We start from the raw sequence: 26,430 nt of genomic DNA, 5'->3' as shown, positions 1-26,430 counted from the left end.
TAGCCTGACATCGGTGGTGGGGAAGATGCTGGAGTCAATCATAAAAGATGAAATAGCGGCACATTTGGATAGCAGTAACAGGATAGGTCAGCATGGATTTACGAAGGGGAAATCATGCTTAACTAATCTTCTGGACTTTTTTGAGGATGTAACTAGGAAAATGGACAAGGGAGAGCGAGTGGGTGTCGTGTACCTGGACTTTCAGAAAGCATTTGATAAGGTCCCACATAGGAGATTAATGGGCAAAATTAGGGCAAATGGTATTGGGGTTAGAGTGCTGACATGGATTGAAAATTGGTTAGCAGACAGGAAACAGAGAGTGGGGATTAACGGGTCCCTTTCAGAATGGCAGCCAGTGACTAGTGGGGTACCGCAAGGCTCGGTGCTGGGACCACAGCTATTTACAATATATATTAATGATTTAGATGAAGGGATTAGCGAAGGAAGTAACATTAGCAAATTTGCAGATGACACAAAGCTGGGTGGCAGTGTGAACTATGAGGAGGATGCTATGAGAATGCAGGGTGACTTGGACAGGTTGAGGGAGTGGGCAGAAGCATGGCAGATGAAGTTTAATGTGGATATATGTGAGGTTATCCACTTTGGTAGCAAAAACAGGATGGAAGATTATTATCTAAATGGGGTTAAGTTGGGAAAAGGGGAAGTACAACGGGATCTGGGGGGTCCTTGTTCATCAGTCAGTGAAAGTAAGCATACAGGTATAGCAGGCAGTGAAGAAAGTGAATGGCATGTTGGCCTTCATAACAAGAGGAGTTGAGTATAGGAGCAAAGAGGTCTTTCTGCAGTTGTACATGGCCCTAGTGAGACCACACCTGGAGTATTGTGTACAGTTTTGTTCTCCAAATTTGAGGAGGGACATTCTTGCTATTGAGGGAGTTCAGCGTAGGTTCACAAGGTTAATTCCCAGAATGGGACTGTCATATGCTGAGAGAATGGAGCGGCTGGCTTGTATACTCTGGAATTTAGAAGGATGAGAGGCTATCTTATTGAAACATATAAGATTAGTAAGGGTTTGGAAATACTAGAGGCAGGAAATAGGTTCCCAATGTTGCGGGAGTCCAGAACCAGGGGCCACAGTTGAAGAATAAGGGGTAAGCCATTTAGAACGGAGATGAGGAAACACTTTTTCACACTGAGAGTTGTGAGTCTGTGGAATTCTCGGGCGGTGGAGGCCGGTTCTCTGGATACATTCAAGAGAGAGCTAGATAAGGCTCTTGAAGATAGCAGTCAGGGTATATGGGGAAGGCAGGAACGGGGTACTGATTGTGGATGATCAGCCATGATCACATTGAATGGCGGTGCTGGCTTGAAGGGCCGAATGACCTACTCCTGCACCTATTGTCTATTATTTATGATGCAACAAATTTGGTGTTTTAAGAACTACTGTATACAAATTGGCTGCTTTTATTTGATCTATTATAATAGAGACTACAATTAAAAAAGAGCTTTTACCAGTTGATCGACGTTTACTTTAGTTTAGAGATACAGCACAGAAACATACCCTTTGGCCCACTGAGTCATCCCCGCACAATAGGGACAATTTCTAATTTTACGTCTTTGGAATGTGGGAGGAAATTCCGGGAAAAAAACCACAGCCACGTGGAGAACGTACAAACTCTGTACAGACAGCACCTGAATTCAGGATCAAACCCGGGTCCCTGGTGCAGTGTGCCACCCCTTAGCAAAAAAAAGTACTGAAAATGGCCAAAGGCAAATTTGTTGGCATGGTTAATAGATGGTTCTTTAAATCTATCTCAAATTATTCTAGACTGTATAGATGGACGTCAGATTCAAAACTTTCCATTACAGCCTGACCTCACTTAGATAGTTGTGAATACATTTTCGGATAACATTGATAAATTAGCAAGAATATATAATGAAATTATGCAGCTATCAATAACTCATCCTTTGTAAAAAAACTAATATAAAGCAAGTTGCAAATTTTGAAGTATGTGGCAATGTCATAACATTACATTTGCAGTACCAAATTTATGTTAATTTAATTGGAAGCTGCTTGGATAAACTGTAGGATGACAAATAGAAAATATACACTTAAAGATCACAACTGCCCAATCACAGAATCTGTTCAAATTTTAAAATGCACACAAATCTTACCGTAATACAGAATAACGTTTAGATCAGGGCACCACTGTCTAAGCTCTCGGAGCCAATTATCTGAAAAAAAATTACATAAAAATTATCATTTCACAAGTTATATGAGTAGCATTAGGCCATTCGGCCCATCGAGTCTCCTCTGCCATTCAATCACGGCTGATCTCTGCCTCCTTATCCCATTGTCCTGTCTTCTCCCCATAACCCTTGACACCTGTTCTAATTAAGAATTTGTCTATCTCTGCCTTGAAAAATATCCACTGACTTGGCCTCCACAGCTCTCTGCGGCAATGAGTTCCACAGATTAACTACCCTCTGACTAAAGAAGTTCCTCCTCATCTCCTTTCTAAAATTGTGTTCATTTATGTTTATTTAATCCACAACTGAATCGCTGTTATCAGCAGGTGCCTCAATTAAGAGATATTCCTTAAGTAGGTCATAACATTTACCAATGTCTCAGTACCTTTATATTTAAAAAAAGAGATGCAGCGTGGCAGGCCCTTCGGCACACTGAATCCATGCTGACCATTGATCACACAGTCACTCCATTTTTTATGTTATCCCACTTCTCATGGCAGTTTATTTGGCAATTTTGCAGAGGCCAATTAACCTACAAACCCGCATGTCTTTGGGATGCGGGAGCAAACCACAGCATCCGGAGGAAACCCACGTCACAGGGAGAATGTGAAAACTCAGACAGTTCCCAAGGTCAGGATCGAAGCCGGGCCTCTGACACTGTGAGGCAGCAGCTCTACAAGCTTCGCCACTGTGTTATCAAACTTCAGGAATGTACTTCTGGACTAAGGGGTGGCACAGTGGTATAGCGGTAGAGTTGCTGCCTTACAGCACCCGAGTCCCCGGTTCGATCCTGACCACAGGTGCAGTCTGTACGGAGTTCTGTCCATGTGACCGCACTGGTTTTATCCCACACTCCAAAGACGTACAGGTTTGTAGGTTAATAGACTTTGATTTAAAAAAACTGTAAATTGTCCCTCGTGTGTAGGATAGTGCTAGTGTACATGGTGATCACTGGTCGGCACAGATTCAGTGGGCCAAAGGGCCCGTTTCCACACTATATCACTGAAGTCTAAAGTTTCTAAAGACTATCGCATTAAAAGGGGCAGAAATTATTGATGAGGCCATTGGTGGTGAGTTTTTAAACATTACCTAGGGTAGAGGCAGGTACAACGATAAGATGTGGTCCTTTATCCCCTTCTTGGTGCAGGTAGGCAAGGAATGAAATGGCTTGCACAGTTTTCCCCAAGCCCTGCATGAGAACAACAGTACGTGATTGAAACACAAAGCAACTACTCATTCAAAACGAAATGTTAGCTTCCAAAGTCGATTTTTATGCAAATCACTGAAATCTAGTACATTAATATTTACTATGTGCAAAACATTCTCAGGGTAAAGCTGTTACTAATTATTTGGAAACAATACACCTTGAATTTAAAATATCACAGTAATGCAGCGAGAGAAAAATAGAATCAAAGGGAAATGTTGTGGTTTTAATCCTCTGTTAGAATATTCTTTTGTAGCTTTTATAAATTAGTCAAGGGGTAAATAAACTTTGTAAACTCAGAACATAAATAAGGCTTAACCTGTTCCCAATTCCCATCCATAGGGACAAATTTAAATCCGATTTTGAAATTCATTTTATCTTCTGAAGAGTAGAATATAAATGGAAGCTGAGATGACATGTTGAGGTTGTTGAATGATAGGTGCAGTATTGAGCAATATATGCAAAAATGAGTCGTACAGCACAAAAACAGGTCTTCAGCCCAATTGAATCATGTCAATCATCCTTTAAACTTTTCCTTAATAGACAGATTATTAAGTAGCCAGTAGACAGAAACCAATGAATTGTAGATCGTGTCTACAAAAAAGAGATTCAAAGTGCTGATAGACAAAAATGCTGGAGAAACTCAGCGGGTGAGGCAGCATCTATGGAGCGAAGGAATAGGTTATGTTTTGGGTTGAGACCCTTCTTCTAACCCTACGCCTCTCTTCAAAGTGCTGGAGTAACTCTGCGGGTTTGGCAGCATTTGTGCAGGTAATGTTTCGGATCAGGACCGTTTTACGGTTGGGACCGGTCTGAAGAAGGGCCCCAACTCCAAACATCAGTATTCAATCCAATCAATTCAACCTATCCACCTTCGCTACCTGACCCACTGGGTTACTCCAACACTTTTGTGTCTTAGATTCTAATTTCTCCTCAACGCATAAATGGATTAGCAAAATCTTCAAATTGGGAAAACAAGAGTTTAGAGAATCAAGAGCGTTTTATTGTCATTTGTCCTGAAACGGAATAATGAAATTCTTACTTGCAGCAGCAGTGCAACAGATATGTAAACACAGTACTCTATAAACAGCATAATAAACAACTAAAATAGTTCAGTAACAAACTAAGGAAAGGCAAAGAATATAGAGTTATTAGAATTGTGTCAGAGGATAAATAAATAGGGATTACCAAAGGTAGTTGAAAATCTTTATTTTAAATCAGTTATACTTACCATTTCATCTGCGAGTATACCATTCACCCTGTGCTTATGCAGCAAGGCCAACCAATTTAATCCAATTAATTGATATGGTTTAAGTTCCAAACTGTCGAAAAGAACACAGGAATTAGCATGTGAAGTATAAACAAAGAAAATTAACGTCTTGCCCTCCAACACAAACAAACCTCAATTGATTTTAAGCACAAAGTTGATAGATTTTTGATTTTGAAAGGATTAAATAAAACAGGAAAAGTGACTGGGGAATTAAGGTCACAGGTCAGCTGTGATTTCACTGCAGTGGTACATGCCCAAGTAGCTAAGTAGCAGGTCAGATAGCTAACCTAGTAACCATGTTACACATTTTTCATCTAGCTACTATAATTTCTTAATTTGACACCGTATTTTACTACCTTCCCTATTATAGCAAATCAAGTGCAGTGAACAAGGCAGCCGATTACTGCAACCAAAGGGATATGGCCTGATGTATTTATAGGTGGATCCATGAAATATTCAACATTAATACACAAACCAGCAACTTTACACAAAGATTAAAGAGCAATATGAACATATTAAATATTCAATGTTTAAAGTGTGGCTAAAAATGATATTTATTACATTCACAGTGGCGGTAGAGTTGCTGCTTTACAGCTCCAGAGACCTGTGTTTGATCCCGACTACTGCTGCTGTCTGTGCGGAGTTTGTACATTCCCCCAGTAACTGCATGGGGTTTCTACAGGTGCCCCGGTTTCCTATCACACTTCAAATATGTACAGGTTTGTAGGTTAATTAGCTTTGGTAAAATTGTAAAATTGTCCCTTGTGGGTAGGATAGTGCTAGCGTATCTGGTGATCGTTGGTTGGCGCAAACTCGGTGGGTGGGAGGGCCTGATTCCACGCTGTAACGCTAAGGTCTAAGGAATCTATTTACTCAATATCTATAAGGATGCGATGAACAGCTGGTTAGATGATGATCAGGGGAGGTAAAACTCAAAGTTTCCTTCCATTATTAAGGCTAAGTACTCCCACAACAAGAAAACTTCAGGATTTACGGGAAAAAAAGATGTCTGAGAGCAAATGAATAAGCAAGTTCGGTATTCCTACTGCGCATGCCCAGGTCAAAGGTCACTATGCATAACATTGCTGGAAAGCAGCGGAGCAGTGGACCTTCATTTCTTCCTTTTTTCCCAGCTTTGATTATTCCAGGTAAGAAAATACTGCTTTCAAACTATGAAATAGTATTTATTGTTTCTTTGTTAAAATCTAAGATTATTTTGTTGTTTTTATTGCTTTTTGCTTTGGAGAGTGAGCAAGATCGTGTTCGTCGGTGTCGGGCCCGTTGAGTTGCTGCTGGGTGCCGTTCCTGTCCCCTCCCGGCCCGTCAGGAAGCGGGGTTGGGCTAGACTTCTTCTCCATGCTAGCTGTGGGCCTGGGGCCGCTGGTGTCGTCGGTCACAGCCAGCGCGGAGAAGTAGCGCCAACCGCAGCTCAACTACCGCCGGGCCAACCGACAGCCCCGGACCGATGACACCAGCGGTCCCAGGCCCACATGCACAGTCGGAATACCGAACTCGCTTATTACAGAGCCGAGTAACATAAGGCATGAGAAGCTTTAGTAAAAAGTAGGAATAAAATTGATTACAGAACCAAAAGTATTGAATCTACTTCCCTAAAACCCAGCAAGGAAGTGACAGTCACTTAGATGTGTAGATACGCGGGTTATTATTTCCCACCTCTAAAAACATCACCATCACTCTGTTTTGAATTATAGGCAGAGGAGTGAATATGGTTCAATTATCAAAAAAAATGTATGGAAAGACAATTCATGAAATTCTTCCCCATGACTGTAAAAGCACCATCATCCTCCAGAAGGCGATCTTGGATAACAGCTGAACAGAGTGGGATGAGAATGTTTATATTGTTATACCTTTTATATTTTTAAGATGCATTTACTTAAAGATATTTAAACTTTGATAACAGATTTAATAGCATAGTCCAGTACTATTTTGTTGATACACAGGTTTAGTCTCACTATTAACTTTGTTTAGTTTCTATTTATACCGCATGGAAGCATTTCCTTTGGCCCAGGCCAATCATCGATCACTTGTTCACACTAGTTCAATGTTATCTCATTGTCTCACCCACTCCCCACATAATTAGGGGCAATGTACAGAGGATAATTAACCTACAACCCCCCCCATATCTTAGCGATGCGGGAGAAAAACAAAGCAACCGGAGTAAATTCACAGGATCACGTTGAAGATGTGTAAACTCCACACTGATAGGCAGCAGTACTACCAGATGCGCCATTGTGCTGCACACGTGGAGGAACAGAGCTGTATGCAACATCATAAACTTGATTCCATGGGACACACTTCAAGTAGACCAAAAAAGAGCCAAGGTCATGTTTAAACACACTGAGAATTCAGAGAGAAAATAAAAACTACAATGGGACCAGCTAGGCTTTCTCTCAATACTTTGGCTAATTACTTGACATTCATCAGCAATTTTTGTTTTCAGCCAATTAATTCCTTCATCTCATTAGTGTGACATTCTTTTGGGACTCTGGTTATAGGTTTTGTTCCAGTACTTCATGTAACAAGATATTTTCAGTGAGATTCACAAATTACAAAGTATAATATTTCTCCTTTCCTATATTCAGTAGCAGTTATTCTTTGCATAAATCCTCAGATTTATCCACATACCTCCAGATTCAGACACAGTTTCTTCCCAGGTGTTATCAGGTAAATGAACTATCCTATCAACAAGAGTTCTTTGAAATATTAACTAGATTCAAATGTTTTATCTTGAAGGGAAATGGTTATAGGTTTTGTTCCAGTACTTCATGTAACAAGATATTTTCAGTGAGATTCACAAATTACAAAGTATAATATTTCTCCTTTCCTATATTCAGTAGCAGTTATTCTTTGCATAAATCCTCAGATTTATCCACATACCTCCAGATTCAGACACAGTTTCTTCCCAGGTGTTATCAGGTAAATGAACTATCCTATCAACAAGAGTTCTGTGGAGACCGTTGGACTATCTCTCGGTCTCAACGGTCTCCACTACCTCATTGGAGACCGTTGGACTATCTCTAATCAGATTTTACCTTGCGCTAAACGTTATTCCCTTTATCATGCATCTGTACACTGCGGATGGTTTCATTGTGATCATGTATTGTCTTTCCGCTGACTGGTTAGCACGTAACAATAGCTCTTCACTACCTCTGTATACATGACAATAAACTAAACTAATTTCCTATACTAGTAGGTCCCAACAAAATCAAAATCAAATCGTACTTCCATTTGCTTTAGTTTATGCCACAAATTATCTTAATTTTATTTTCCTTTCCCATCCGGCAATCTAGAATATATCCAATATAAATTTAGTGTATGAATACACAACCTTACTATCCACTCCCTACAGGTTTACTGTAAATTACAAATTATAATCTTGGTCAGTTATCTGTTAATTCCTTGTGCAATTTCCCTAAGCTTGCAAAACCCCTAAAAACCAAAGAAAATTAGGATCAGTGGGTTTTAATTCACAAAAGTATGAATGCTCCAAACTATTTTGGTATTTCACTGGATATTTTCCTCTAAAAAACGATATTGGTCATTATTTAAATTATTTCCAATCTTTATATCTAAAACTGTTAGCACACTTTAAAAGTAGTATCCTCTTCTACATTCTAAACTTGTTCACATATTTTTCAGTTTTTTTTAAATAATGGGGATAGCATCACCAATACAAATTTTGTGTGTAGCACCAAAACATAAATTAATGGCTTGATATGTCACGTGCTCAACTCTTTTCAACATTATTCCCACAAAAGAAAACTATGGCCGAAAGCATCTAACACCACAACTACTAATCATGTCACAGGAGAGGCTTACAGAAACGGACATTGTTAAGTGGACATTAATGGACAAATTAATAATTACACAAACTGAATGAAATTCATTTTCATGTAGATTGAAAGGGACATAAATGCGCACTTTAAAAAAAGTGTGAAGGTTGTATATATATTAATAAAATAATTAATATTCATTATCTACAATTTTTCAAGCAATATATTTACCTTTTGTTAAGGATATCTGGCTGTTCGATGGTTCTATGACTTCCCCCATCTTCTGTTATTTCTGTCACTTGCTTTTCTAACCTTTGGGAAATTTCTGCACACCTGTTCATCAGTAAAAGAACCACTGCCCGCTCCTTGATTACTGTTTTGCAGTTCCATATCAAGTCTTCAGACAAACCATGTGGCTTTTTAAACTTTTGAAACTGGAAGAAAAAAAAAACCTAGTTGTTATCCACTGTATGGTTACTGCTGATGTTTCTGCTGAAGCACACAAAAAAACATTTCCTCAAGTAGAAACAAGAAATTGCTGATGCTGGTTGATATCAAAGATAGACAAAAAGTGCTGGAGTAACTCACCAGGTCAGGCAGCATCTTTGGAGAAAAAGGACGGGCGACATTTCGTGTTGGAAATATTCCCTTTGTTTGGGTGGTCTTTACATTCAGCATGAAAGAAGCTTTTCTTCGATTTTGTCATGACTATCAAAACTACGTTGATTTTGCATATGGTTGTTAAAAGTCTTTGTGATGATCAACACAGGGGACTCTTTCATTAACCAACGTTGTACCGTACCATACTTTTTTTTTCCACCTGCACTACAGCAGACACGAGTCTGTGATAATGTAGCATGTTCCATATCAGAACGTTGTGGGTCTCATTCCTATTGAGGCAGGAGAATAAGATAGAAATATATATATAAAAAATGTTGAGGTCTATGGGTCAGGAAGTCAAGGATCTAGTTGTATAGAGTGGGAGCTGCGCCTAGGTCCCAGATTTTGGAGAGGCGCGTGGTTGTAATTAGGGCGTTGAAGGTGAAGTTAATAAATAAGAAGGCCACAAAAGTGCTGAAGTAACTCAGCAAGGGAGGCAACATCTCTGCAGAACATGGATAGATAACAGAAGGTAGTCAAAAGTGCTGGAGAAACTCAGCGGGTTCTACAGCATCTATGGAGCCAAGGAAATAGGCAACGTTTCGGCCCGAACGTGTCGATTTACCTCCCCCCTCGACTCCATTCAAGGACCCAAGCAGTCGTTCCAGGTGCGACAGAGGTTCGCCTGCACCTCCTACAACCTCATCTATTGCATCCGCTACTCTAGATGTCAGCTTATCTACATCGGTGAGACCAAGGGTAGGCTTGGCGATCGTTTCACCGAACATCTCCGCTCGGTCCTGATCTCCATGTGGCTCAGCACTTCAACTCCCCCTCCCATTCCAAATCTGACCTTTCTGTCCTCCATTGCCAGAGTGAGCACCACCGGAAACTGGAGGAGAGGCACCTCATATTCCGCATGGGCAGTCTGCATCCCATTGGCCTGAAAATGGACTTCTCCAATTTCCAGTAGCCCTTGCTGCCTCCTCCCCTTCTCAGCTCTCCCTCAGCCCTCTGGCTCCTCCTCTTCCTTTCTTCTTCCCGCCCCCCCCCAACCTGCATCAGTCTGAAGAAGGGTTTCGGCCCGAAACTTGGCCATTTTCTTCGCTCCATAGATGCTGCCGCACCCGCTGTGTTTCTCCAGCAATTTTGTCCACCTTTGATTTTCCAGCATCTGCAGTTCCTTCTTAAACATGGATAGATAACTGTTTGGTTTGAGACTCTTCTGCAGGGTCTCAACCCAAAGTGTCACCCATCCACGTTCTCCAGAGATACTGCTTGACCTGCTGAGTTATTTCAGCACTTTCTATTAACCAGCATCTGTAGTTCCTTGTTCCTTGCAACAATAGATATTTTAAGTTTTTAAGTGGAGAAAACAAATGGAATGTCAGTAGTAAGAGACTGAATGAAAAATGTAATGGTGATGCTGCTGCAGTATCCTGGTTACCTATGCATTCTGGAGAAGATATGGCCATGGTCAAGGTGATGGTGTCTGCTATGGACCTGTAGTGGCAGTGGGTGAATTACAGTGGATCAAGGCTGTCTGGGACAGCAAGTTGACAAAATGCAGATGAAGACTGTCAGTAGCATGATACAAGTCATGCCAATATTGCTGCAGAACTAAAGCACTAAACTCTAGTTCATAACACAATGGCCTTGCATTCAGTTGATCATCCTGCTACTAATCTTTCTGATTAACCCAACTCTGAGCTGAATAGATTTTGGTTTCATCGAAACAAAAGGTTCTTTGATCTGCAGCAATATTTCAATAGTTCCCCAAAGTGTTTTCAATTCCAGAAGCAAGCAATAGGTGAACATGTATGTACGTGCATACATACTACAAAACAGAACAAAAGCTGCAAAAAGCTAACCTATCTAGAGGAAAACAAGTGCAAACAAATTCAGTACCAAAATGGTTCTAATAAATTTGAATATATTTCCGTTTTGCTATGAAAGATTTTATTGGACAAAACAAACAATTTCACTAATACTTCCACACCCAGTTGACTATTTTCCTTCTTAGTTCTCAATCAATAGAGATAATCTCACATAAAAATGGAACAATGTATATAATGTAACCTCCTAATATGTTTCAATGTGCATTGAAGAGAAGAGAAGAGGTGTAAGCCATTAAGAATAGCTTTTTTCTCTTTATTGCTGCTAAGATCGAGAATTTTCACGTGCCCTCACCATGACCTGAAACCAATCTATTAAGCATATAGAAGCCAGATTTTAGATAATGAACATCAAGTGACAGTGATGGAAAAGCACTACACAATTGCCATAACATAGCACATTCTGCAAAGTTGAAGAGAAATGTCCACCCATCATAAGAAGATTGGTATGGGTGTTAAAAATATAACACAAACCACCTTAATACAGAAGATAGACAAAACGTTGGAGTAACTCAGCGGGACAGGCAGCATTTCCAGATAGAACTGGACAAGTCCGTGGTCCCTGCCTGCTTCAAAAAATCCATCATTGTACCGGTACCAAAAAATGCCTCCCCAGCCTGTCTGAATGACTACCTTTCTAGCCATCAAGTGTATGGGCCCAAAAAGGCATTGGGCAGATTTCCTTTTGCAATGGACATTACTAAACCAGCTGGCTTTTTATTAATAATCAGGTTTCCTGACAACTGGTATTAGCTTTTCAATTCAGATTTAATAAATTAGTTGCAGTGAAGTTTTAAAATTAGGTCATTGGATCAATGGTCCAGGGTTCTGGATATTAACGCACTAACATAATTACCCTAAACATAATTTCCTGTAATTTATTTCAAAACAGATTTGATTAAATGCTTAAAATTCACAAAATAATTAAAAACACACACTTCCTATTGAAGAAAACATGCACCAGTTTAAAATGCACCGGCTGCAATTATAGCTACAGCCCAACTTCGTTTTCCCCACCAGAACTCCACCAGCCTTCTCTGGCAACTTGCCTACCTAGCTAGTTAATGGCATGCTTACGGGTGAAGCACAATGGCCCCAAGCAAACTAGTAAAGCAAACATTTGCTCTGCCTTCCTAAATTTTATATTATCTCATATACAGTCTACATAGCATTTGAATAAAATCAGTTAACAGGAGCAGTCTACCAACTGTGCCACTGTGCTGCCGCCTAACACTGGCAGAGAGGATCAGTCCTGCCATTTGAAAGTGGTGGTGATGGGAGCTGATAGTCACCGTGGAATGCTGAAAGGAGAGGCAAAAACATTTCTGGTTGTGCCATCTCACGAGAGATCACAGACACGCAGAGAGAGATTTATTAATGGGGCTTTTTCACGGGGCGACTTGACGCAAGAGTTAACCAGAGTTTAACATCGTGGGAACCTCGTGCGATAACAGTACGGCATTCGTGGACCACCGTGGCGCTAACGGCAGGTAATCGTGTAACTTGGTGACTCGGGAGAAAATTCAAGCAAGTTTGAATTTCTCCAAGAGTGACTTGTACACTTGTGGTTGAGCATTGCAACATTATATGAACGTAGTGGCCAGTGCGATATCCGTGCGATATCCGTAATAACTCTTGCGGTTACCGTGGGAACTCCTGCGAACGGTAAACCCGGAAGCTGAACAGAGGGGACAGAAGGTGTAAAAATTGTCTTCTGTGGGATTTAATTTAAAAAATAAAGATTTGCATCCGCATATGGACATCAACTTATTCATGAGTTATGTTAATGAAATTCAAGAATCTTTAAAAGGGACTTTACTGAAAGGTCCCGCATTTTTAGGGTCCGTGAGAAAATTTTCACATGTACTTCTTTGAGAGATACAGCTCGGAATCCTCGCCGACTAGCGATCGATGCCTTTCCGAAGCAGGGTCCGGAACGCTACCAATCAATGTTCTCCAGAGACCCGTGTAAGGAGTGAACTGCACATGCTGGTTTAAATCGAAGACAGACACAAAAAGCTGGAGTAACTCAGCGAGTCAAGCAGCATCTCTGGAGAAAAATAGGTGATGTTTCGGGACGAGACACATCTTCAGACTCAATCCCCCCCCCTCCCCAACTCCCACCCACACACACAAATGCTGGAGAAACTCAGCGGGTGCAGCAGCATCTATGGAACGAAGGAAATAGGCAACGTTTCGGCCCGAAAAGTTGCCTATTTCTTGTGCATGTGTCGGAAGGAACAGCAGATGCCGGTTTAAAGAGAATGCTGGAGTAACTCGACGGCAGGCAGCATCTCTGGGGAGAAGGAATGGGTGACATTTCGGGTCGAGACCCTTCTGATATGCTGCTTGTCCCGCTGAGCTACATGTTGTGTCTATCTTCGTTTTAATCCAGCATCTGCAGTTCCTTCCTGGCCGAACCCGATTGAAAGATGAGAGGCTGGGCGATAGAGCACTAGGTGTGACAAGGATCAGGCTTCAGTAAGCAAAGGAAAGAGAGGTGGCAACGTTATGGAAATGAAACGGGTAATCCGAGTGATGGCGAGACGGTATCCTCTAATGTGTCGGAGAGAACTGTAGATGTTGGTTTGCGTCGATGATAGACACAGTAATACTGGAGACAGACATAAAATACTGGACGGGCAGCATCTGGATAAAAGGAATGGGTGACGTTTCGGGACGAGACTCTGAAGAAGGGTCTCGAACCGAAACGTCACACATTCCTTCTCTCCAGAGATGCTGCCCGTCCCGCTGTGTTACTCCAGCATTTCGTGTCTATCTTCCGTATGCTCTGTGATGGTCATCTCGGAGTCAAGTGGCAACTCTGGTCTGTAGACACGAGGAACTGCAGATGCAGGAATCACGAGCAAAATACAGAGCGTTGGACGAGCCTGACCCTTTGAGTTTCTCCATCACTTTGTGTTGAAGTCAGGTCTGGACATTGCTTGGCTCAGTCTCAGGCGCCGGCTAACTAGGAAGGTCGAGTCAAAGTCCAGCACTAACACTCAAGAAATAACGTTTGCGGCCTGATGTTCCCAGTATTTAATTGAAATCATTAATAAAGTAAATAAATAGATACCGGTCTAATCAGTATCTACGGGATTGGACAGGCTAGATGCAGGAAGAATGTTCCCGATGTTGGGGGAGTCCAGAACCAGGGTCCCAGTTTTACAGTCTACCGTGGGAACTATAACTCAGTAAAGTAAAGTAGCCTTTATTGTCATATCAGCGCACAGGCAGCAGTTGATTGTTGTTCTATTCAGTTTCCCAGGGGGTCGGGACGGGACTGGAGTTGGGAGGGAAAGGTGGGGGAGTCGAGGGAGAGGAGGGGGAGACAGATGGGGGTGTCTTCATTTACTGGCGGCGGGTGTCTGTCACTGAAACAGGCAGGTGAGATTTCACATCCACCTTATGTGTGCCTCTCTCTCGCTCTCCCTCACTCCCTCTTACACAGGCTGAGAGACTCTGCCTCTGTGAGTGTACGTCTCTTTCTCCCCCTCTCCCACACACAGTAAGACCGAGGTACTGTGCTCAGTCCATCTGTGTCTCCCACATACACAGTAAAACATGTCTCCAAATGAGCCAATTCAACCAAGGGAGGATATTTATAGTGTGTGAAAAAAAAGTGACATCATTTGTGCCACGTGATGATTTGACAACACTTCACAATGTTCATTCAAGATTTAACGGGAAAGCTCGGGAGACGGACAAGTCACTCGCACAAATAACAGAAATGCCGAGTACCCGTGGGAACTCTTTATCTACCCCCCGTTATATCGTGTGATATCGTGCTAGGCCACGACCACTTCACTCTGGTTACATCTTGCGTCAAGTCGCCCCGTGAAAAAGCCGCATAAAAGCGGAGGCTGGTAAGTGAAAAATGCAAATGAGAGTTTTCCTGCTGGTCAAAAAGTTGCAACTGCCATGGATGATTAGTAAACATACATGCCATGTGGGTAGAAAATGAATTAATGACATTTAAATTTTTAAAGAAGTGACCGTATGCCACAACAATGCGTACCATCACTAAAAAAAAGTCACTGAATCCTACTATGATTTTGCGAGGGTGGGAAAGGGATACGTACAACTACATACACCTGTCTGTCACCCATCATGAAATCTTTGAGAAAATAGAATGACAATCACTTAAGGATTTTTCATAACTGGTTATTAGAAAAGGTGTAGAAAAGAACCTGGGAGGACAGAATTAAATCCATCGGAAGCAGTATAATGGCAGTGCAACATAGTTGGTTTGATCGGGGTTCCATTGCCAAGGTCAGGATTATTTTAACGTGTTGAAAAGCTTTAAACATAACATCGGATGGAATACTTCCCATTTCCCTGGATGAGCACAGCACCAACGACTACCCCGGAAGCTCAGCAAAAAGCAGGGCAAAACAGCCCACCTTATCGGCACTAAAATCATTCATTCCCTCCAACCCCAATGCACAGTGTACACTATTCACAAAATGTAATACGTGATGAGCATTAGCAAATCTACAACTCTACACACAAGGATAAAGGGAGTAAATGCATGGGAAATTGCTGGTTTCCTTCCAACTACACACCATCCAGTTTCCTTATCTGGTTCACCAACATAGAGCTCTTCAAGATAGTGGATTCAGGGGAAATGGGAAGAAGGCAGGAACGGGGTACTGACTGTGGATGATCAGTCATGATCACATTGAATGGTGGGTCTGGCTCAAAGGGCCGAATGGCTACTCCTGCACCTATTGTCTATTCTTCAGGAAAAGAGATCTGCTCCCTTTCTCTTCTCAGGTTTACCAAGATCATCAATGTACAGGGGCCATTTGTGGGCAGCATGGTATTGCCTCACACCACCAGCGACCTGGGTTCGATCCCGACTACGGATGCTGTATGTACAGTTTGTACCTTCTCCCTGTAATCGCATGGGTTTTCTCCGGATGCTCCAGTTTTCTCCCACACTCCAAAGATGTACAGGTCTGTTGCTTAATTTGGCTTTGGCAAAAATTGTAAATTGTCCCCAGTGTGTAGGATAGTGCTGGAGTACGGATATCACTGGTCGGCATAGACTCTGTGGGCTGAAGGGCCTGTTTTTGCGCTGTATCTGCAAACTAAACTAACCATTTAGAGATAGGCAGTAAACAGCCACTCGTCAATCAATGTAGTACAATCCAAATGAAATAACGCGTATTAACTCACAAATGCTGCGTGTACATTCTCAATTTCCACATATTATTTACAACATTTAAAATACTGCACATTGATAACCTAAACCTTAGAATCTTTTAAGTTTTATACCATTCCATCCTAATTTCAGGTGTTTGAATTCCATTTCTGTTAGATGGACAAATTAAATAAGATACTCAAACCATGTCAAACAAGCGCAAAGTAAGATGATAGAGCTTCCAGGTTTTGTCAGAGCATTTCAATATTCTAGTACCTGAAAATCAGTATTTTGCTGAGGAAATCTGTATTTTTACGCGGTCATACGCATGTAAGAGTACAAGAATACATAACTTTGCCACCAATTGATATCTTCTATGCACCTTGCTTGGCAGTGCATTCATTGCCATATCTTTGTATACTGCTGCTTGAACAGCTACTCCCTGCTTTTAGCACCAGATTATGTAGAAGCCATTTTGGAAGCCTCCCTCTCCCTCCCTCCCCCTCCCTCCCTCCCCCTCCCTCCCTCACACCCTCCCTCCCTCTCTCTCCTTCCCCCTTTCCCTCCTTCTTTCTTCTTCCCTCACTTCTTCCTTTTTTTCTCTTTCCCTTTCTCTCCACCCCTCCCTCTCTCCCCTTGAGCCCACCCACAATTCTGTAAAATCAAGGTCAATCCCAATGTAACTGCAATCCCACTGGTAACCTTTCACCACTCGGCTTATCCAGAATTCTACCACTGCCTGAAAAATAATCAAAAGCTCAAAGAGAATTCCAAAGACACATTGTTATATGAGAATTTTCCTGAACGGTCTGTGACCCATAGCGCTATGTGTAAAGCCCATAGCGCTCCAGCCGGTAGCACTATATTTAGATCCCATAGCGCTCTTTGTTTAAATTCCCACGCGTTAAACTGACAGCGCTCTGTTTAAACCTGGAGAGAAGGAATGGGTGACGTTTCTGGTCGAGACCCTTCTTCAGACTGAACTGAACTCCGTATTTAACAACACAAAATCACACATCAGTATTCTTATCGCATTTCCGTACAAAATACGGAAAATCCGTACTACTTGGCAGCTCTGAGATGAGCGAAACACAATGTGCTGGTGGAATTCAGTGGATCAGGCAACATCTGGGGTGGGAATGGACTGGTGTTGTTTCAGGTCAGGACCCTTCTTCAGAATGAATTGCAGATGCTGGAATCTTGTGCAAAACACCAAGTGCTGGAGGAACTCAGCAGGTCCTTACCGAAAATGCCACCTGTCCTTTCTCTGTTGCCTGTTCTGCAGGCCAACAACTAAGCGCTAAGCAACAATCACATCAAGTTACACGAGGCGCGCTGCAACAGTCTTACTAAAAGTCGAGGGAGGCTACGAACAGTACATTTGGAAATGGAGCAGAACTGATAGATTTTCAAATGGGCCGTCTACGGTTTTGAAACCACCGCAGAGAAAGAAGTTGAGTGGAAACAAGTCTGAAAAGGAGCTGTTTGATTTGCATATAATTTGTACTCAGAGATTAAGTAGCAATGTTACAAAATTTTGAGATTTTAAAAATCAAGTCTGTAATTTATCCCATCAGATAAAGCATAAAAATAAGTTTAATTTGACACCTAATTCACTTTCATATCTCAAGTATTTAAAAAGTTATGGCCATTTTCATACTGGGAAATGAGCATCTTGTTCCCTATTGATTTTCTATGGACATAACAAAAAAGCTGTGATCGTGAACAGTCAAAAGCCCATAACTTTCTTAAAAATTAAGAGAACTGAATGAAATTTTCAGTTATCATAGATTGAAGCATTCTGAAACAAATATAAAATAATCTTACTTGGATGACCTGAAATTAAAGCATATAATTAGTTAGTTACCTAATTGTAGCTAATTTCAGACTTCAATTACTAGATCTAAACATCTATCCATTTCTTAATAAATGATTAACATTTTTAAATAGCCTAAATGTCCAAATAATATTCACAAATAATTCACAATAAAACATGATTTTTAAATCTCATTTACATTAATTTATAGGCCAAATGGAAGGAATTTAGTGTTTAATTGCTGTAAATAAATGCCCATTTAAATCAGCTTTCCAGTGGGTCCCTGTGGAACGCGCTGGTTTAGAACGTTCACATTGCGGTAGATTTGTGCCCCAAATGCCCAGAAAAATACTGCGCGATATAATGGGCCCAAATTGAGCTACTCGCAATATTAAACTTAGTATAAAGGGATCTTTAGAAGCCCTTTTTAATGTAAAAATATACAACCTAACTTCTGCTATTTGCTTTATGAGACCCTGCGGTTGCTGGCGGTCGCGGGTTTAGAGATTGATTTTTAAACTACTATAACTATTATTCAAGGCCTTTAAACCTAATAATAGCTTTTGCGACGGGGTCTTCCAGCGATTTTTCGTTAATAATTAACTAGGCTGAACATTTTCGATTGGAACAGCTTAGAGAAAATCGCGTTTTAAACCCGCCCCCTCTAAACGGCGCCAAAATCGCGCACACCCTCAGCAGCAGATCTTCAACGACGCTTCAGGTAGGCTTTGCAACATACCTAGATTAAGGCACATTTTCGATTGAAAAGTTACAGAAGTACATTGAATGTTTGCTATGTCATACAGCAGGAGAAGTGCAAACACTGGCCATTTTATAATAAAGTAGTAATCATAAAAAGATAAGGATAATTTAACATCTGCAAAAAGTAAAACTATATAGTTGAGCTCAATCTCAAGGCAAAATGGTTACTCACCATTGAAACACTATCCTCTGAAGGAAAATCTATTTTTTAGGTGGTTTTACAAAAAGTTTTTAAGATGTATACTACGATCCAAGTAAAAGATGCAAAGGGATTGAAATAAAACCCTTTGTTATCGAATAATAAAACCAATAATGTTCAAACAGAGCAAGAACCTCTCCGCCAAGATGTGTCCAAACAAGTCCAAACTAGAATGCATCTCAAGCCATGTTGCTGCCCAAAGGAGCTTTCTATTCATTTGAAACTGTTAAAATAATGAGCCATTATAATGTTCCATTATTTTTTAAGCTAAAACAGCAAGAATTGGCTGATGTGCCCCGAACCTAAATACGAATTCCTTTACCTAGTTCAGTCACAGATAAAGGTTCTACACCAGCAGAATGAGTGACAGAATTACCAGCCAATCTGATAGAATTTAAGGAAAACCCTTCCTATTTATTATTTAAAGTATGATCATATGACTCTTATTTCAAATGCTATTGGTTCAGGATGATCTTACTGTCCGAATCTAATCATAGTACATAGACCAAAATCAGCACAGGAACAGGTCCTTCGGCCCACAATGTCTGTGCCTATCTCTTCATTCGCTTCATATCCATGTGTCTATCTAAGCGCCTCTTCCATGGCACAATGGTATCTGCTTCCAATGACCTGGCATCGCGTTCATGGAACCCACCACCCACTCTGAAAAAAAGTGTCATGCGCATCTCTTTAAACTTTGCCCCTCTCACCTTAATCACAAGAGGTCCCCCAGTAAAGAGCAATATGCACAATAAATGTGTCCTATGCAATGTTTTTCAAGTTATAAAAATACATTTGTCTTACCAGTGCCTCCCAACTGTTAAAAGGCCTGAGTTCAATAATCTTCTGAGCCTTTTTCAAAGAACATTGAGGTATGAGGTAAAGTTCATCCACGGTAGCATCCTGCAGGAAACTGACAATTTTAGTCCTGTATTCATCTTCAACCTCTTCACCCTCACTGCTGTAGTTTTCATCAAGGGAGCTATCACCACCAGAATTAATCGATTCCACATCAGAATCACTACTGTCCCTCCGAACTATTCTGCTAGCTTTTTGTCCTTTGTGATGCTTTTTAATTTTATTGTTCTGTTCTTTTTTTGATCCAGTTGGTTTTGACTGCACTGATATCTTTTTTGGCTGTGTTTTAAAATTCGAGATGGCAACTTTTCCATTTACGTTTTCGGGTTCTGGCTCACAAGGCACTTCATCTACAAATATAAATAAATACGTTTCAGTTAAAGTGGAGAGAAAGTTTAAATTTAAACAAAAGATCATCTCTTAAGTTTTAACTAATAAATTCTTAATACAGAGTACTAGATTACCTAAAGCTACATGTGCACTATGAACCAAGATAAAGATGTCAATGTCATTAAATTGTTAAGCTGAGAGGCTTAAAAGAAATAAACGTTTTATAAAAGTAATAGACTAGAAATAAAGAACTGCAGATGCTGGTTAATACATAAAAGGACACAAAGTGCTAAAATAGCTCAGCGGATCAGGCAGAATCCCTGGAGATCCATGTTCTCGAGGGATGCTGCCTGACCTGCCGAGTAACCTCAGAGCTTTTTGTCCTTGAGAGTAATAGACTATTTGTCCATACAGGCTTGCACCATCATTCACTGAGGCCATGACTGATCATCTCCTTCAGTACCCTGTTCCAGCTTTCACCCATATCCCATGATCCCTTTAACGTTCAGATATACGTCTATCTTCTTCTAGAGTAAGTTATGGCTTGTCCTCCACTGCCTTCTAGGATATAAAATTCAACAGGTTCACTACGCTCAGATGAATTTCTCCCCATCAGTTCTAAATTATATACCCCTTATGCTGATGCTGTTATCTCTGGTCCTGTAGTATTCAGCCATCAGAAACTTCTTCCCTGCATCTAGTTTACTTTATTGTCACGTGCATGGGTGACAAGTCAGCGGAAAGCCTACACACGATTACAATCGAGCCATTCACAGTGTACAGATACATGATAAAGGGAATAACGTGAATGATGTTTAGTACAAGATAAAGCCAGTAAAGTCTAATCAAAGATATTCTGAGGGTCTCCAATGAGATAGATAGTAGTTCAGGATGGCTCTCTAGTTGTGGTAGGATGGTTCAGTTGCCTAATAACAACTGGGTAGAAACTGTCCCTGAATCTGGAGGTGTGTGTTTTCACACTATTTTATCTTTTGCCCGATGGGAAAGGTGAGAAGAAAGAGTGTCCAGCAAGCTACTCGTCCTTGATTTCACTGCTGGCCTTGCCGATGCAACGTGAGGTATATGGAGTCAATGGAAGGGGGGTTCGTTTGTGTGATGGTCTGGGCTGTGTCCAATATTTCACAAAGTTTTGGATGGAGCTGTTCCCAAACCAGCTCCAGTAAGTCAAGCAAGTAATTTTTTTTACAGTTTCAATCAGATCCCCTTATTTTTCAGTGAATATATATTTCGTACGCTCTGCAAACATTACATTTTGGCATCCTAATCACTGATTGATATTGTGAAGGCCATTGATCACTGCAATGCCCACTGGTCACAGCTTATCAAATGGGAAGTTGTTTGTTGGGTTCAGAGGCTTTGTCAGCCTTTAAGCCTTATTAATTACTATTTGTTTAGCGATCCCAATTTCCTTCAATTTATTCTTTTGTTGACCGCGCAATATCTTACGGAGGCAGATCTAAACAATGCATTTCATTTCATTTTCTACCATTTATTTGTTCCCATTTACTATTTACATTTTTCTAACCATTGAGGACATGTCTTCAAAAACTTCACTTATTTATAGAACCACTTGTGGTCTGTTTTTATGTTCGCTGCAAGCTTACATCCATATTCTATCTTTCCTCTTTTAATCAACCTTGCTGATTTTAAACTGTTTCTCAACCTCAGGCTTGCTACTTTTTCAGTATTAATTCATTTAAACTTGTTCTGTAAAAGAGTTTCAGCACGCTAAGATATTCAATATGAATACAAGAATATGCGCACACATCCATATTGTAATAGAAACTGGATGCAAGCTGGAATGTCACATTTATTACGAGCTAGAGCTATGACAATTCTAACCTTTTATTTAAGTTAACACTTAAGTTGTGGAACTGTTAAGGGAGTAATTAATTTTAGTGAGGAATGTCACTTCTGACGACATGAAGATTTATAAAATAATTAAAAACATGAAGAATTACAATAATAAAACAAAATATATTGGAACAGGTGGATGGAGAGTATTTTCCCTAGGTTAGGGAAATGAAGAACTAGAGTGCACAGGTTTAAGGAGAGAGGGAAAGTTGTGCATTATCAAATTAAAGTTAACCTCTATCTCCCAAAACACACACTCAACAACCCAGAACACACTGTGCTTTGTGCACGATAGTAATTTGCCTAAAACTAATTTACTTGAGAAAAATGTACTCCGCCTTAGATCACCTGTGAATCTCTGACTCGCCTCAGCACTAAATACTGCAATATTTACTGCTTGAAACTGTGGAAGAAAATATTCTAAGTTTACATATTTCCCTTGACAAGCTTTTTTTTTAAAGCCCTTTCAAGCTTTGACTTTAAACAAAAGAACAAAATAGAGATAACCTGAATCTTCATTGGCAAACACCTGCAAGGCTTCCAAGGCCTCCCAGTAGGACCAGTCATGTTCTTCCAAGACCTCCCTAAGCTCCTAATAAAGAAAATAATGATATGCAATGATAACAATGATAAAATTAATATTTTTACTCAAGCTACATTAAATTAAGCTTATAGAGTTATAGTTATAATGATCAATTCATATAAACCTTTATTCTGACAACATAATTGACACTGTTGCTGGGTATTTACCAACGCTATGATCAAAATATTCAGTACCGAGTATTCACACGCAGCAAATTATCCATTAGCATTATTTGACTCCTTACTCCATTGTTGGAATAAGCATTATGCAAGTTATTAAATATTAACAGTTTCATACTTTTGATTTTCATTAGTTTATATTTAAGATAATTGAAATGAGTAATTATTCTGTCGGTCTGATAACCCAATCAGACCTTTATGTATAACTTAAACTTTCACAATTTGATTAATTCTGTTATTGTTTATTTTAATTGAATGATGAAAAGGAACAGGAATTCGCCTGGCACCTTTGGTGACTAATTTTACATCTGATCTACGAAAGACCAAATTTTGGGCTGTAGCTAGTCTTTTCTCAATATGTTCTGGCCTTGACATACATATATGGCTGCATACAATTCTTGTGCACAATGAAGACAATAAGAGTTACGACCAAAAAATTATTTATAGAATTAACTTAGGCTAACTTCATCGTAAGGCATTGTTGACTCTTTCAAATTGCCTACAGGCTGGACATATCAATATAATAGATTCATATCTCAACATATTCCTTAAAGCTAATCTGTTGTACAATAAAGGCTACTTTACTTTACTTTACATTAAGTTTAGTGTAAAGTCAACAGAGATGTCTACTTTGATTCAGTTTTAAACTCTAGATCAAGTCGTCAAGAGAGCGGAGAGATGAGTGTGTGGCCAGGGTGGAGTGGGTCCTTGATGATGTTGGCAGCCTTTTTGAGGCAGCGACTGCGATAGATCCCCCTCGATGATAGGGAGGTCAGAGCCGATGATGGACTGGGCAGTGGTCACAACTTTTTGCAGCCTTTTCCGCTCCTGGACGCTCAAGTTGCCGAATCAAGCCACGATGCAACTGGTCAGCATGCTCTCTACTGTGCACCTGTAGAAGTTCGAGAGAGTCCTCCTTGACATACCGACTCTCCGTAGTCTTCTCAGGAAGTAGAGGCGCTGATGTGCTTTCTTTATAATTGCTTCTAGGACCAGGAGAGATCTTCGGAAATATGCACACCCAGGAATTTGAAGTTCTTGACTCTTTCCACTATCGACCCGTTGATATAAACGGGACTGTGGGTTCGCATTCTACCCTTTCTAAAGTCCACAATCGGTTCCTTGGTTTTGCTGGTATTGAGAGCCAGGTTATTGTGCTGGCACCATTTGGTCAATCGGTCTATCTCATTTGTATACTCTGACGTCCCCATCAGTGATACGTCCCACAACAGTGGTGTCGTCGGCGAACTTGATGATGGAGTTCGCACTATATCCGGCTATGCAGTCATGAGTATAGAGTGAGTACAGCAGGGGGCTGAGCACGTAACCTTGAGGTGCTCCCGTGCTGATTGTTATCGAGGATGACACATTTCCACCAATACGGACAGACTGTGGTCTGTGAATGAGGAAGTCGAGGATCCAATTGCAGAGGGATGCGCAGAGACCCAGATCTGAGAGCTTGATAACCAGTTTGGAGGGGATGACGGTATTAAATGCTGAGCTTTACTTTGAAGAATGAGATTGTAGATAATAGGAAGCCACAGCCCATTAGTTGGTGCCACAATCGGCACCAACCCATTTTGCAAGCTATTAAAATAGACACCCCAATCAAAAAGTCAATTTCTGACCAGGCGGGATGCAACTAACCAGCTGGGTTTGAAATAATTCAAAATACATCCTTAAAGTAAAAGATGTTTAAAATGATTTTTTTAAGAAGAATTTACTTACCTCTTTATCTAAACCTGGAAACTTATTGTGCAGCTTTCTCAGTAAAGAGTCTTTTTTTTCATAATCTTCAATGGAATCTTGTGACTCAAGCTAAATTAAATGGGAAGTTACAAAATATGTCACGTAGGTATCAAAATTGAATGAGTTAATGTAATCAGCAATGGTTTGAAGGCATTTAAAATTTATATTCTTTTTTTATTACAACATATCATCAATCTAATGACTTATGAATACACACGTGCAAATTTCCCCACCCCTTTAAGTAATCACATATATTTCTCGGCCTTTAATTGTCTGTATGAAAATTGGTTCTGAAAGTAAAACTAAACTGAACTAGAGAAACAACAATAAGAATCATTTATATTTCAAAAAGAGAAAATGTTCCAATTGTGTGCTAGTCTTAAACTCAAGCAAGTTACAAAACTGAGAAAAATAAATAAAATTCCTGTTTCATAAGATGGTAACTAAAATTATTTCCTGTTTGTAAATGTACCCATGTAGGAGAATTAACATTGTCTAAATCTCAGGATGCTGGGCCTGTTTCCATGTTTTATTTCTAATCTAAACGACAAGTCTTTACAGTTAGAATAGATGTAGATCCTGATGTTGTAGTCCATAAAAGAACCAATGACATAGGTGGCACAGTGGTGGAGTTGCTGCCTTACAGCGTCAGAGACCCGGGTTCGATCCTGACTACGGGTGCTGTACTCTACGGAGTTTGTATGTTCTTCCTGTGATCTGCATAGAATTTCTCCGGTTTTCTCCCACACTCCTAAGCCATACAGGTTTGTAGGTTAATTGGTATGGTATAATTGTAAATTGTCCCTAGCGTGTGTAGGATTGTGTGAATGTGCGGGAATCGCTGGTTGGCACGGACTTGGTGGGCCGATGGACCTGTTTCCGCGCCAGAGACCCAGGTTCGATCCCGACTACGGGTGCTGTACTGTACGGAGTTTGTATGTTCTTCCTGTGACCTGCATAGATTTTCTCTGGTTTTCTCCCACACTCCTAAGCCATACAGGTCTGTAGGTTAATTGGTATGGTATAATTGTAAATTGTCCCTAGCGTGTGTAGGATTGTGTGAATGTGCAGGAATCACTGGTTGGCACGGACTTGGTGGGCCGATGGACCTGTTTCCAGGCTATCGCCAAACTAAACTAAAGGTAAACGGAAGAATACAAGCAGACAGGAAGTATCAAATCCAATATTTAGATGTGCATGGGAATTTTGGTGTGTATTTGTACATGCTTCAGTTGTAATGGCAATGTTTCACAGAAAAAAAACGATGATGTTTAACACCAATTGGATTTGTACCTCAATCAGAATAATGGTAAATCAGTCACGGAGTCGTACAGCATTATACAGATTCGACCCAACTTGCCCATGCCGACCCGTCCAAAGTGGATCCCATTTGTAACATATCCAGTGCAGATGGATCTAGACTTACAGTTATATTAGGATAGAAAGGCTTATTTGGGACCTTAAATTCAAGGGCAACATTTCCTCCAGAAAAAGTGACAAGTGCTACCCCTTTACCACATAATGTATCTGCTTCACATCCTCCAGATGGAATGAGCAAACTGTAGTGTGGGGTTATTTGTTGGTCAAATCAAAAAACACTGACTGGAAAACAGGGTCAGATTGTGGGCAGGCATGAACATGCTTGACAAATTGAATTTATTCATAATTTTAACCACAGTGATAAATCAGTGTCTTCAGCTCACTTTAAAATAAGGGTTATCCATCAATATTGCAATTATAAAGTAGAGATGGTATTTGAATCTCAAACTGAGTTTCCCAAACCAATTTGATCTCTTTGTAACGTTCATGTCAGTTTGGCCAAAACAGAATTAGTTAAATGAGAAATGTTCAAAAAGTACATTACAACTACTGAAGCAGCCTAACAAATAAAGGGGGCCATCTGGCAAGAAAGATTTTAGAACTAAACCCTAGTTCCTTATTAATTTTGTTATCTAT

At 40.4% G+C, this 26,430-nt stretch overlaps 1 protein-coding gene across 3 annotated transcripts in view; it reads right to left on the bottom strand.

Annotated features, from left to right (window-relative positions):
• smarcad1 (SWI/SNF-related, matrix-associated actin-dependent regulator of chromatin, subfamily a, containing DEAD/H box 1) overlaps positions 1–26,430 on the bottom strand; it is a 96,010-nt gene that overhangs the window by 27,945 nt on the left and 41,635 nt on the right. For all 3 annotated transcript variants that reach the window (XM_033022451.1, XM_033022458.1, XM_033022442.1), the window contains 7 exons: positions 24,454–24,543; positions 22,471–22,555; positions 19,705–20,108; positions 8,711–8,913; positions 4,647–4,737; positions 3,301–3,400; positions 2,137–2,196 (listed from right to left, as the gene is read on the bottom strand). In XM_033022451.1, coding sequence (XP_032878342.1) covers positions 2,137–2,196; positions 3,301–3,400; positions 4,647–4,737; positions 8,711–8,913; positions 19,705–20,108; positions 22,471–22,555; positions 24,454–24,543 — 1,033 coding nt within the window. The remainder of the gene's footprint in view (positions 1–2,136; positions 2,197–3,300; positions 3,401–4,646; positions 4,738–8,710; positions 8,914–19,704; positions 20,109–22,470; positions 22,556–24,453; positions 24,544–26,430) is intronic.

Source organism: Amblyraja radiata, chromosome 1, assembly GCF_010909765.2.
Source record: "Amblyraja radiata isolate CabotCenter1 chromosome 1, sAmbRad1.1.pri, whole genome shotgun sequence".
NCBI classification, from domain to species: Eukaryota; Metazoa; Chordata; class Chondrichthyes; order Rajiformes; family Rajidae; genus Amblyraja; species Amblyraja radiata.
The sequence above is the reverse complement of the archived record's forward strand: the minus strand, read 5'-3'. Positions and strand labels throughout refer to the sequence as shown.